At 51.8% G+C, this 13,269-nt stretch overlaps 1 protein-coding gene across 3 annotated transcripts in view; it reads right to left on the minus strand.

The window, feature by feature from the left end:
• Positions 1-12,875, minus strand: part of Cttn (cortactin) — a 35,701-nt gene extending 22,826 nt beyond the window's left edge. For all 3 annotated transcript variants that reach the window (XM_029538103.1, XM_021198164.1, XM_021198157.1), the window contains exons 1-5: positions 12,629-12,875; positions 7,787-7,880; positions 5,880-5,966; positions 5,202-5,275; positions 3,035-3,164 (exon numbers count right to left, since the gene is read on the minus strand). In XM_029538103.1, coding sequence (XP_029393963.1) covers positions 3,035-3,164; positions 5,202-5,275; positions 5,880-5,966 — 291 coding nt within the window. In that variant the 5' untranslated portion in view covers positions 7,787-7,880; positions 12,629-12,875. The remainder of the gene's footprint in view (positions 1-3,034; positions 3,165-5,201; positions 5,276-5,879; positions 5,967-7,786; positions 7,881-12,628) is intronic.
• Positions 12,876-13,269: the final 394 nt, after the last annotated feature.

Genomic DNA, 13,269 nt, shown 5'->3' on the forward strand with positions numbered 1-13,269 from the left:
GAACAAAGGACAGAGCCTGCAATGTACACAGGAAGACCCTTTCTTTACTCAATCACTCTCTCAAAGCTGGGGGTTTTCAGGGCTGTAACCCAAGAGGCAAAGCAGACACACTTTGTGACTGTCCTGAAACAGATACGGGTACTGCCGTGGCAATGCACACGTGCACACCACACCTCCCAGACATGCAGACCACACTGGCAGGAGCCAAGGACTGTTACCTGCACAAGAGCCTCACATCAGCCCTCACCAAAGGCTGTAGGTCTCCTGGCTGCAGGGCCTTCTGTTCAAGGCTATAGACCTACCAATAGGCAATGCAAGGGGCATCAACCCACAGTCTAACAGACCCCCTAGCCCCTTCCATAACCATTGCTGATATCTGCACTGTCGCCAGCTGCCCACCACAGCAGTCCTGTGGCCTTTCCTCATGATGGATGATGTCTGTGTAGCTCCTTCCTAGACGAGGACAGCTCAGAGTGGGGATGCAGAGGGCCCTGTGCCTCTGAACCTGGCTTCTTGGCCTGTAACCATGGGCTTTTCCACCTACTGTTCCTGAATAACAATTTGGAGGCTTATTATTCGATAATAAATGCCTAGGCCCTAAGCTCTAGCTTATTCCCACTAGCTTGTAACTCAATTATCCCATTTAAACCAGTCTAAGTTCTGCCACACGGCTGGTCACCTTTCATACATCCATCTTCCTCAGACTCTAAGGAGGTGAATCTTCCAGCTCCTAACTTCTAGAATCTACTACCTGTCTCAGCTACTAGATCATCAGCTCTTTATTTACAGGTGTTGCTTCCACACAGTACATTAAAGACTCTCTCTACATTGGCCCTCCTGGCAACATAGAGCCCCAACTGAGTGCCCTACAGGGAATGTCAGCCCTGTGTACCACAGACTTCTCTTGGTTGACTGGCCAACTGCTCAGTTTGGCCTTGCCCTTGGGCCCTGTTCTGCATATCACCAACTTCAATGCCCTTCTTCAAAGCCACTGAGGTCGGTAATACGCAGAACACAGTCTACAGAGAAAACCTTGGCTGACTCACTCTCTCCTTCCCAGGCTTCACTGTGGTCAACAGCTGATGGCAGACCACAAGCCACAGCCTATGAAACCCCATGTGGCACTGTGGCCTGCCCTCAGCCTTTAGGCTCCCACACAGAAGCTGTCAGTGAAGAATCAAAAAGGGGCAGCCATGCCAAAGAGATTTCCCGGCAGGATTGTCCATCAGAAAGAAATTCAAGAGAAAACTGGGCTGAAGTGACAGCTGGCCCTGGTTCCAGCCTGCTGCTGGAATGCGCTCAGCAGCTTCTGGTCGTCTATTGGCAGAAGCGTATCTATTATCTACCTTGACCTGCATCATGCAGGGAAGGCAGGAAGCCTCCTTGGCAGGCCACAATCACCTGATCCCTAAAAGTCCCAGTGGCTCCAGTCCTGAACCTCACAGGTATGTGCTGCCCTGGGTGGGGCTGGCTGAAGAAGTCTCCAGAACTCACCTCTTTCCAGCTTCTAGAGAACACAGACTACGAATAGCTCAGCCATTCGTGTTCAGGTTTTTGACAACAGATTACTCTCAGATGTTCACAAGAGCCAAAAGCTAACCTCTCCTCAATGCACAGGGCCTAGGGGGTCAACAAGATGGAGCACCCTGGCTAATGTCACCCACTGCTTGAGAGCCACTGGCCAATAGCCAGCTGAGGAAGTGAACTGAAGATTTTAGGAGCAGTCTGGTCCTGAGCATAGTCAGCCACGGAAGGTGGAGGTGCACAGGTACAGCACAGGGTACCCAGCACAGAAGACCAGTCAGGCACAAAGTGAGAGCAGTGAGTTCTAGGGAAAGCCCAGAAGGGCGTGTCTCCCCAGAATGGCAGCACAAGGCAGCAATGAGAAGTCATCAAGGGAAACAGAGGCCAAGACAGCTGAGCACAAAGAGATTTCAGTCTTAGAGAATGGCATTAGGTATGGCCTTGTTGGAGGAAGTGTGTCACAGGCTTTAGGGTTTCAAATTCTCAAGCCAGGCCTAATATCACTCTCTGTCTGCAGATCAAAATGGAGAACTCTCAGCTAATCTCCAGGACCATGTCTGCCTGCGTGTGCTCATGTTCCCTGACATGACGATTAATGGACTAAACCTCTGAAACTGGAAGCCAGCCCTAACTAAATGCTTTCCTGCATAAGAGTTGCCATGTCATGGTATCTCTTCATAGCCTATAGTCAGGGTGCCTGCAGGCTAATGAGTCCACGCCTCTAATGGACAGTGGTGTCTCATTGAGACACGGCCATGGCCTTCTGTGCCTAGCATAGCTGAATATAATCCATGTGTGAGGGAGTCACCCATCAGACAGGCAGCAGCTGAGCCTCTCTTCCATGTCTACCCAGTAGCATCACTGTGTGCTCATCAGAACCACCCCACACAGCTCACTCAGGACTACACCTGTTACAGCATCAACAGAGCGTGAAGGCCTGCTCTGCCAGAGACACACCCACATACTGCAACTTTCTCTCTGGAAAAACCAGCCTAGAGTGAGCGCCAGAGCAGGCTCCACTCCCTCATCTTGGGGCAAGAAGATACAAAACACCACCCAGTCGGTTTATGCAGCAAATGCCCACAGCATCTGCTGGTCAGTTAGAACCATTAATGCCACTCCCAGGGGCTCAGGCATAGCTGACACAGGATGGACATCCTCCCCACCTGGTCACAGAGTGGCCCACAAATGCAGATAGGATGGGAGCAGAGTTGACTTCACCATGTGGACTCGCCCATCTCAACCATAGGCCATGGTGACCATGACATCTGTGAGACGGATGCTTGCAAACTCTGTCATGCTCACAAAGCCGGTCATAGTGCTGATCCCTCCCAGAGCCCTCCCTACATACGAGCCACTGGCTGGGGCCTCTGACAATGTAAAACAGCTACTGGGGACACGGAGAGCTTTACCAGAGGGCAGCCTATAGAGGACCCCTCAGGAAAAGTGTGACTGCCAACCACATCACGCACCCATGCAGGCCAGCAGCCCAGCCCGGACAGCCACTTACTCTGTCCATTCTATCCTGCTCCACACCGAACTTCCCGCCATAGCCGTGGGAAGCCTTGGGTCCCGTTTCCAGCTCCTTCTCCTTGAGCGTCTGATGTTCTTGGAAGACATTCTCTCGAAGCTTGTGAATGCTGGGGGGGAGAAAAAGCAGGACCATGTCAGGGTCCAGGCATGCACCTCAGCCGACAGCAGGACAAACAGGAATACAAGTGTCCCTGTGAGTCAGCGAGATTGCTGTTCTGTCTGTTCATTGTGCCTGCCTCCAAGGCTCTGTATGTGGGAGGCATATGGATCTAAATCCACACGGGACCATGCAGCCGGCCCCCGAGGCAGCGCAGTTGCGTTTCCCTTCACTTAGATCAGCAGATAGAGGGCTGATTTCTGTAAATGCCACCCAGAGTCCCGTCTACAAACCCCCAAGGTCACCAGAAGGAGCTGGCTATGCTGGTTAGCATTGTGGCAACTTGATACAAGCTAGAGTCATCTCAGAGAGGAAACTTCAACTGAGAAAATGCCCCCATCAGACTGACCTACTGTAGGGCATTTTCTTGACTGATGACTGATGTGGGAGGACATAGCCCACTGGGGGGGGTGGGGGGGGAGAACAGGCCACTGAGGGGTGGTGCTACCCCTGGGCTATGCCTGGGTTACCTGCTAAGAAAGCAGCCAAGCAAAGCATGAGAAGTAAGCTATAAGGAGTCTTGCTCCATGGCCTCTGCTTTAGTTCTTGCCTCCAAGTTCCTGATCTGGCTTCCCTCAGTGATGGACGTATAAGCTGGAAGGTGTAAGGAACCCTTGGCTTCTCTCTAGGTTGTGTTTGGTCAGTATCTTTATCACAGCAATGCAGAGCAAACTAAGACAAGCAGCAATGGTGTACAGGTGAGGACCGTCAGAACCCATCTGCCTGCAAGCAGCTGTCACTGGGGTGCTGTGTGACCACAGGGCCTTCCTAAGCAGCAGACACAGACCCCACAGCTCTGCATATGAACAAGCTTGAGAGTGGGGACAGAGACACACCAGGCCTGGAGCCACCAATCTTGATGAGCAGCAAAAGAGAAACACCACCCCAGCAACCTGAGGAAGCATGGGGTACCCATGTGCCCTTCCCCCTGGAGTCTTAATCCATCCAGAGAGCCACATGGGTGCTCCCATGCACCCTTCCCATCACATTCTAGAGCGATGGGAACAGACTCACAGTCACTTGGCTGCCCAGATCCCTGTTCACCTCATATCCATCCCCTCTCTACTACACCAGGGAAACTTGAAGCCTCTTCCGTGGGAGGCTGGGTTACTCTACACTCAGATGCAGAAAGTCACTATGGGAAAGGATGTCTCGAGCTTGGAAGGTGGGACCAGACAGGGAAACGCAGCAAGACTATCTCAGAGATAGATAAAATGTCAGCTAAAATCCTCCTACACGCCAGGCGTGGTGGCGCATGCCTTTAATCCCAGCACTTGGGAGGGAGAAGCAGACGGATTTCTGAGTTCATGGCCAGACTGGTCTACACAGTGAGTTCCAGGACAGCCAGGGCTACACAGAGAAACCCTGTCTCAAAGAACCATAAAAAAAAAAAAAAAAAAAGTCCTCCTACAAGCCACCGCACACAGCCCTCTTCTAGACAAACGCCCTGATTACCGTAGCCAAAACACCAAAGCAGACATACAGGATGTGTTCTGAACCCTGTGGGGCCTAAAACAGCATCTAGGTGTCTGCAGAGGGCCTGCCTGCCCTCCCTGGCAGGGATGTAAGCTGCTGTAGAGTTGGCATTTCAGAAGGTTCTGGGTCAGACTCCATGCATGGTACATTCCACAAGATTGGAGTTGGGCTGCCAGGGTCAAGCACTAAATCCAGGAGACACGACAACTTACAGACAATGATCAAAATGAAGATGGTTAGGGTTCAAGTTACTCAAAGCCATCTCACACCCTCAAAAGCTGCCACTTAAAGTGAACAGTTTATGCTACTGTGTTCTGTGGCTTATAAAAACATGGTCTCATAAAAGACATGGCTTATAAAAGCTAGGTCTCATGTCCATTATCTGTGTGTGCCTGACACCTTAGGCCCACCCTTAACAATCTTCATCTGGAGAGAGGCAGGGAGGCCCGCTCTGGTCTCCTCACCCTATGGGCAGGGTTTATGGGAAAGTGGGGTGCCATAAGGTACTTACTTGATGTGTTCCTGGTGCCCCGATCCCTGCACGGTTTTGGCACCCCATCTCTGCTCTTTTTCACTCACATCGTTCTGCAAAGAGAAGGAGCTAGCACACCCCACACCCGAAAAAACATCCCCTATACCCTAACTAGTACACACTGAGGACTAGTACATCCTGTACTCTAACTAGTACACCCTGAGGACTAGTACATCCTGTACTCTTAACTAGTACACCCTGAGGACTAGTACACCCTATACCCTAACTAGTACACCCTGAGGACTAATACATCCTGTACTCTAACTAGTACACCCTGAACCCTACTAGTACACCCTGAGCCCAAACTAATACATGATTTAACAAGTATACCTTAAGCCCAACTAGCACATCCTGTCCCCTAACTAGCATACCCCCCCATTTTAACTAGCACACCCCATATCCTAAATACTTTAATTCCCATCCTGGAGAAGTATGTAGTACTCTCATTCCTAACTAGTATGCCCTGAGACCTAAGTAGTACACCTGGCATCCTAATTTACTTATCTTGTGCCCTAATTAGTATATCCCAGACCCTAACTAGTACATCTAACTTGTACCCCCATGCCCTGGAAGAAATTAAGCAGCTCAATGCAGGGGCAGGCTGGGAACCTCAGAGGCAAACAGCCAGTAAGGGCAAAGCAGGCTGGTGACTCCTACCACAAAATCAGGGTCAGTCTCCCAGTCATCGGCTCCTCCATCATCCTGGGTGATGGACACAGCATGGCCTGCAGAGGCTTTCCACATCTGCAAGGACAGTAGAGAGTCACCTGGGAGGGTCACCCCAGGACCCCAGAGAAGCCTTGACCCAAACCCCTAGGAAGCCACCTCCCCACAGAAGGCAGTCACTGAACTCCAGAACACCTACACGAATCACAGCTTCATATTAAGAGTCCTGTAGGTGGAGCTGGGGAGACAGCTCCATGCAAGACTTGCCTTGGCATCCATGTAGAAAAACAATCTCATTGTGATGAGAGCATTTGTATCCCTAGTGGCCTGGGAGGCAAGAGGATCTGTGGGGCTCACTGGCCAGCCCAGCCTACTTAGTGATTTCCAGACCATGAAGAACCTTGACTCAAAAAAGCAAAAACAAAAAAACAAAACATGGTTGGGACTGGAGAAATGGCTCAGAGGTTAAGAGCACTTGCTGCTCTTCCAGAAACCAAGCTTCAGTCCCCAGCACCCACGTGGCAGCTCACTGTAACTCCAGCTCAAGGGGACCCAATGCCTTCTCCGGGCCTCCATGGATACTGCAAACATGTGGTATAGACATACATGCAGACAGAACACTCATGCCTACAATAAAAGGGAAGCAGTTCGGTGACTCACACCTGTAATCTGAGCAGCAGATAGGCTGAGGCAGGAGGACTGCTGTAAGTTTAAGGCCAGACCAGACTGAGCAACAGAGTAGGACTCCATTTCAAATCAACAAAGTGGGGTGTGCATGTTCTCCACCAATAAGGACCTCACCCTGAGCAGCCTGAGGGTGACTGCATACCCCAGGAGCGGCACAGGGCGGGGAGCAGGCAACTCTGGTGTACCCTAAGTGTCACTCCTGGCAAACATCCTGTTTTATTTTACCACAATTTAAAAAGATTATTTTGGCTTTAATGAGCTCCTAGGACTATGATGGCTGTCTTAACGTAGACAACCAAGCCGGTAAGCTGCCTCCAGCGCTCGGTGGAAGGCAGGTTTGCCATTTGGGGGGCACAGTGCAGCCTTCCTCACATCAGAAGCTGGTAATGAGATGGCAAATCCTGTGGGCAAAGAATGTTCCAGACATGACCTACTTTTGACAAGATTTTTCTCTCTCTTTTTCCATTTTGGGGGAGTACGCATGTCTGCAAGTCATAAACATGTATGCCCATGTGTGTCCTCCATCACTCTTCCACCTTATTCATTGAGGCAGGGTCTCTCAGTCAGACCCAGAGCTCCTGGATAGGGCTGGTCTCACCAGCCAGCTTGCTCTTTGGATCTCCTACCCCAGTCTTCTGTGGCCACCAGGCCTACCTGGTGTTTATCTGAGTTCTGAGGCTCTGAACTCACACTCGTGTGGTGAACACTAAGCCATCTCCCCAGCCCTTAACGGGATCTTACAGAACATCAAGGCTATGATCACCGCCGCTCTTGCCTTCACCATACAGGTCCCAGAGGTTGGACTTAAGCTCTCTGGCTTGGCAGCGATGCTCTTACACACTGAGCCGACTCACTAGCCTCCTCCTCCTCCTCATTTTTGGGACACTGTCTTACCACTGAACCCAGAGCTCCTCAACTGGCTAGGCTGACCAGCGACTCCAGGGATCTGCCTCTTGCTGCCCGCAGCGCTTCGCAGATGTGTGCCCTGTGCCCAACTTTTACTTGGATGCTTGGTATCCAAACGTGGGTCCTGAGGCTTGCATGGCAAACATTTTACCCACAGAACTATCCTTCTAGGTCCCAGAATAAGATTTCTTTGCAAAGGTTACTGTCCTCTTACCTACCCCAGGGCTCTCCCTGCAGTCAGGAAGAGAGCCCTTCCTATATATGACCCAAGAGAAAGCATCCTGGAGCCGTCACAACACACAAACCTTTCTCCTTTGCTGGGAAAAGCAGCTCAGAGTCTGTCCGTATCCAAGGAATCTAAAGTGGAATCTGAGGGCATCTGCGATGATCAGTGATTACCTGTGAAGAGAAGACTAGAGGCTCAGCACACCTGTACCAGGCTCTTCGGGCAACCTCACCCCAAGCCCTGTAAGGCACTTTTAGAGATAACTCTAAGTGTGCGCGCTCTCTCTCGCTCTCTCTCTCTCTCTCTCTCTCTCTCTCTCTCTCTCTCTCTCTCTCTCTCTCTCTATAGATAGATATAGAAGTAGGCTATATAGCCTACTTAGTGATTTCCAGACCAATGAAGAACCCTGACGCAAAAAAGCAAAAAACAGGTATATTTAAGCTGCCTATAATTACATCAGTGGACAGGAAGACCAGCCTCTTTCTAACTAGAGCCCACAGGAACCAGAGGACTCCACAGATTCAAAGACACCCCCCCCATACATACCCACCCCACACATCCCTAAATGCATGAGATCCCAGCCTCTGTGGCCGGCACTCACCCTGCTCGCACCTACCCCACACATCCCTAAATGCATGAGATCCCAGCCCCTGTGGCCGGCACTTGCCCTGCTCGCACCCACCCCATACATCCCTAAATGCATGAGATCCCAGCCTCTGTGGCCAGCACTCGCCCTGCTCGCTGTACAGTTGAGATAGAACATTTCTTTCCCGCCCTAACGTATGAAGGTGGAGGGTGACAGAACTCTGTCACTGCGTTTACAAACAGAAACCTGGCATGGCAGCACATGCCTATGATTCCAGCTGCGGCAGAAACAGGACAGCCTGTCTCTAAAAAGCTAAGACGATGAGCCAGCACAATGGCACACACCTGTAATCCCAGTGTTTTGAGGGAGAGGCAGGGGGAACAGAGCTCTATAACTCTCATCCTTAGCCGGCCTGGGCTACGTGAGACCACCTTTAAAAAAACAAAACAAAACAAACAAACAAACAAAAAACCCACTCGTCACAGCCCATTCATCAGGGCTGGGAGATGGCTCAGCAGATACAAGTGCTTGCTGCACTTGATTCCAGGATCCATGTGGAAAGTCAGATATGAAGCCAGTGAGAGGCAATGCTGGGGCTGAGACCAGGGTCTTACTCCACAAACACTCTGCAACCCAGCTATGTCCCTAGCCGTACACTCAATGTTCTCAATTTCAGAACCATGAAAACGCCCAACTGAAAAATAAGTCTGTGTAATCTGGGATCTAAATAAGGGCCCGTACCCGGCTCTCACACACCAAAGGACTGAAATGAACGGGACTGTTTCTGACTGCAATTTGCTGATAACATCTCAGATGTTATGTTAAGAACACAAGGATATACAACTGGGTGTGGAGGTGCACGCCTTTAGTCCCAGCACTTGGGAGACAGAGGCAGGCGAATTTCTGAGTTTGAGGTCAGCCTGGAGTACAGAGTGAGTTCCAGGACAGCCAGGGCTATACAGAGAAACCCTGTCTCAAAAACAAAACAAAACAACAAAAAAACCCACAAGGATATAAAAACAGAATAGACACACTGGGAAGAACTCTGTGTATGTCTGTCTGCCTTTATGTGTCTAGTGTATGGATGTGTCTGCCTGTGTCCATGTATGTGTCTGTGGAGCAACAAGTGTGCTGTGGCATGCTTATGGAAGTCATAGGATAGATAGCCTGAATCTTTCCTGCCACATATGTCCCAGGGACTGAACTCAAGGTGTCAGGCTCAGTGGCAAGTGTCCTTTGCCCACTGAGCCTTCTCATCTAAATGCTCAAATGTTTTTTGGTGCCTCAAAAAATAACCACCAGAAAACCGGCAAGAACCTGTATGGCAGCATATAACTAGAACCTAGCACTCAGGGCACTGAGGTGGGAGGCTGGAGAGCTTGAGGCTAGCCTGGACTATAGAATGAGACCCTGCCAAGAAGCAAACAAGTGACAGGATGGCCTGTGGAAGAAGAATGGTTTTCAAACAATGGATTCCAAATATATAAAGAACACTTACTAATCATTAGTTAAAACTACAGCTAACCTGTTTAATAACAAAGATGCCAGGCACAGTGATAGGAGACTGGGGGAATGACACTTAAACATAGGAGCTCAATGGAAGGATCTCATCTCAAAACAAACAAAAAAGGAAAAAAGGCAGGGCTGGAGCTCATGGGTGGAATACAAGCTTTGTGTGTTCAAGGCTCTGTACTTGATCCCCAGCAAATGGGATGTGGCGGGTGCTGGGGATGTGGGAGGAGGGCTGAGAGGAGAGCTAATCAGGGGAAAGTCAAGGCTAAGATATCCAGTTTCGTTCTTTTCTAAAGGACAGATAGAGCAGCCCAGCCTGATAGCGTGTGCCCACAGCCTATAATCCCAACACTCAGGAGGCTGAGGCAGGAGGATGGCTGCAAGTGTGGGGGGCATGCTGGTGTACGTAGTGAGTTTCAGGTTAATCAAAGCTATAGAGGATCAATCTCAAATGCATCCCAACCACCACCAAAAAGGGGAGGAGCAGAAAGAGAGACACAGACAGACAGACAGACAGACAGACTCCAGGTTTGTTCCTAGGCTGGCCAGAAAGAACTCCTTGGTCTCAAGAGCCTCTGCTTCAGCGATCCCAGCCACTGGGACCATGGGCATGCACATTCTATGTAGATCTCTGAGAAGGCCAAACTGTTTGCAGTACAACTCTGAATACATCGATAACCACTGAACCCTTCAATCGGGTGATAACTATCAAGGAGGGTGAACTATCAATAAAGCTGATACAAAACCACAGAAAAGGGATGGGGACAGAGAAAGTCACTCAGCCCCGCACAGCCAGCATGAAGCTCAGCCAGAGAGGACACAGTCACAGGATGGAGGAATCCACCATCTTGAGGCTATGAACCTGATACCTACAGCAAAGGTGGCTGGGTCAGGAGTTGTTCTGGAGAGGGCTACCCCCACCCCATGGCTACGGAGGCCAGCAAGGGCCAGTGCACAGACAGAGTAGGCTAGCCTACCCAGGACTCTACTAAGAGACAAGCTGGTAGGCAGACACTACCATGCCCAGGACAAAGACCAGGGGCACAAGGAGGTAAGGATGCTCAGGACGGCGCTTGAGTTACGCCAGGTGCCTTCTCAACTAACAGGCCAAAGTCTGAAAGGCCAATTAAATTCCCTGGCATTTACGAGGTGTTAAAGGCATGACTATCATAAGCCCTCAATTAAAGGTCAGCTCTAGGGCCGGGGCTAAAGCTGGGTGGAAAAGCTGTCTAGCAAGGCCCAGGGTTCTCTGGAGACCTAGTACCACAATCAGTTCTTCAACCCCTCCTCTGCACTCTTCTACATCTGAAGCTCCCACAAAAGCTGCTTCTCGCTCCTTCCAACTTCTGGTGACAACCTTCTCAGTCAAACAGAGAAGCAGTGTTGACTCAGGGCCTGAACTGGTGACTCACTGTGGGTGAGCCAGCAGAGGCCTGGCCCCTGGTGGACAGGGGGCGCTGTAAACTCTGACTGTGGGGGTCTACTGGGTGGTGAGGACTTACTGGAGCTTGGGCCACTGGCAAGGCCCAGTCAGTGCAGCCAGGTCAAACCACTAGGAAGGGCGAAAGCCTCTGCTTGCTTCGCTGGGCACAACATGGAATTCCTTCTCCCTGGCCGCAAGTCCCCATCCCTCACCCAGACCAAGAGGAAACAGGGGAACAGGCCAGGCCCAAACACCTCTGCAGTGACTGGGCACACACCCAGGAGGAGGGGCGGCCGGATTCCAGGCTCCCTAGCTCCAGGAAGCAAGCTAGGCGCTTGGATTTCCATTGACCCCATTGCAAATTTCCCTCAGGTGCCCAGGCCTCTCAGATGTTGGCCTCTCAGCCCAGACCTGGGGAGAACTAGAGACCAATCCTGGAACCCGGCTGCTCAGCCCTACCAACTTCCTACAGGTCCTGGGACCCTCATAATCCCACTGGGCTCTGGAACCCCAGGCTCCCCAGGTCCACCAGCTTCCCCCAGGCTCTCATCATTCCACTAGATTCTAGAAGCAAAGTCCCCTCACCCCCACCAGCATCTCCCAGGCCTCAGGTCTTCATTCTTTTCCTAGGTTCTGGTACTCTGACGACCACAGACCCATAACTATGCACCCTGACCTAGAACACCCCAAGCCGACTTAGCACTTCATCCTGGGATCTGGCTCTGGAACCCCACCTCTTCCTTTATGCCCAAGATTCCTAGGGCCTGTGTCCTAGGGCCCGCCCCCTCAGAGCCAGACCGGCTGGGCACCCCTAGCTACTCCACATATGACCGGATGAACGGCTCAGCATTGGTGTCCGAAACCTCCGATCCTTGCCCAATACCCGGGGCTCCGACGTCCCCATCCAGACCCTGCGACCCGGGTCTTTGAGCCTCCAATCCTCGCCCTGCATCCCGAATCCTTGCCTACCACGACCCCAACCATGCACCCCAATCCCCCAATTCCGGCCCCACACCGCGAACCCTTGTCCTTGGCTCTGTACCCCGGTCCCCCTCTCCTAGCACTGCACTCCAACCCCCGATCCTAGCCCTGCAGCCCGGGTCCGGACGCCCGATCCCAGCCCCGCACCCCAAGTCACAATCCCGGCCCCACACTGCGAACACCGGGTTTTGGCCTGGGATCCTGACTCAGGGGTCCCAGCCCTACACCCCGAGGCCTCGACCCACGGATCCTGGCCCTGCACCCCTGGGCCCCGACCCTGCCCCGCACCCGGATCACCTGGGTCCCAGTCCGGACCCTGTACCCCAGCCTCCCATCCAGGCCCTGCACCCTGACAACTCATCATTCCCACACCCTTCCTGTCCCCCAGCAGCTCTCTAGGACGCCCATCCCCCGCTCACCGCACCAGCAGGGTCCGCCAGGCTCCCGCCGCGCCCCGCCGCTCCCTGTGCCCGCTCACTTCCGGTTCCGAGGAGGCGGGGCCGCATCCGGGGCCACGCAAGATCCCGCCCTATTCCAGGCCGTCCCCGCCCCATATTCCTGTTAGCTGATCAAGGAAGCAGGATATACTGATCCAGGACTCACAGGCAGCTCGGCCGCCAGTCAGCTTCGGAGACCCTACTTAGAAACACCTGCCATGCCCTGTCCAACACACATTCACCCTCAACCCAGCTTCCAACCATGCATCCACCACCCTGCAACTCTCTACCCACGCACGGATCTACACAGTATCATCCACTCACCTGTCAATCATCTACCCACCCATCCACCAATCTGTCCTTCTGCCCATCTACCCATCCACCCACTCATCTATCCATACATCTGTTCATCCATTCTTCCATCTATCTGCTTCCTATTGTTGTGATCAAAAAACAAAAAAAACTGAACCCTGTCTCGAAAAACAAACAAAACAAAACAAAAACCTGATCAAACGCAGCTTGGCGAGAAAACTGCTTATTTGGCTCATAAATTATAGTCCATCACTGAGGGAGGGAAGTTAGGACTGGAACTCAGGCAGGGCAGGAACTGAAACAGAGACTAT

Source organism: Mus pahari, chromosome 1 (assembly GCF_900095145.1).
Source record: "Mus pahari chromosome 1, PAHARI_EIJ_v1.1, whole genome shotgun sequence".
NCBI lineage: Eukaryota > Metazoa > Chordata > Mammalia > Rodentia > Muridae > Mus > Mus pahari.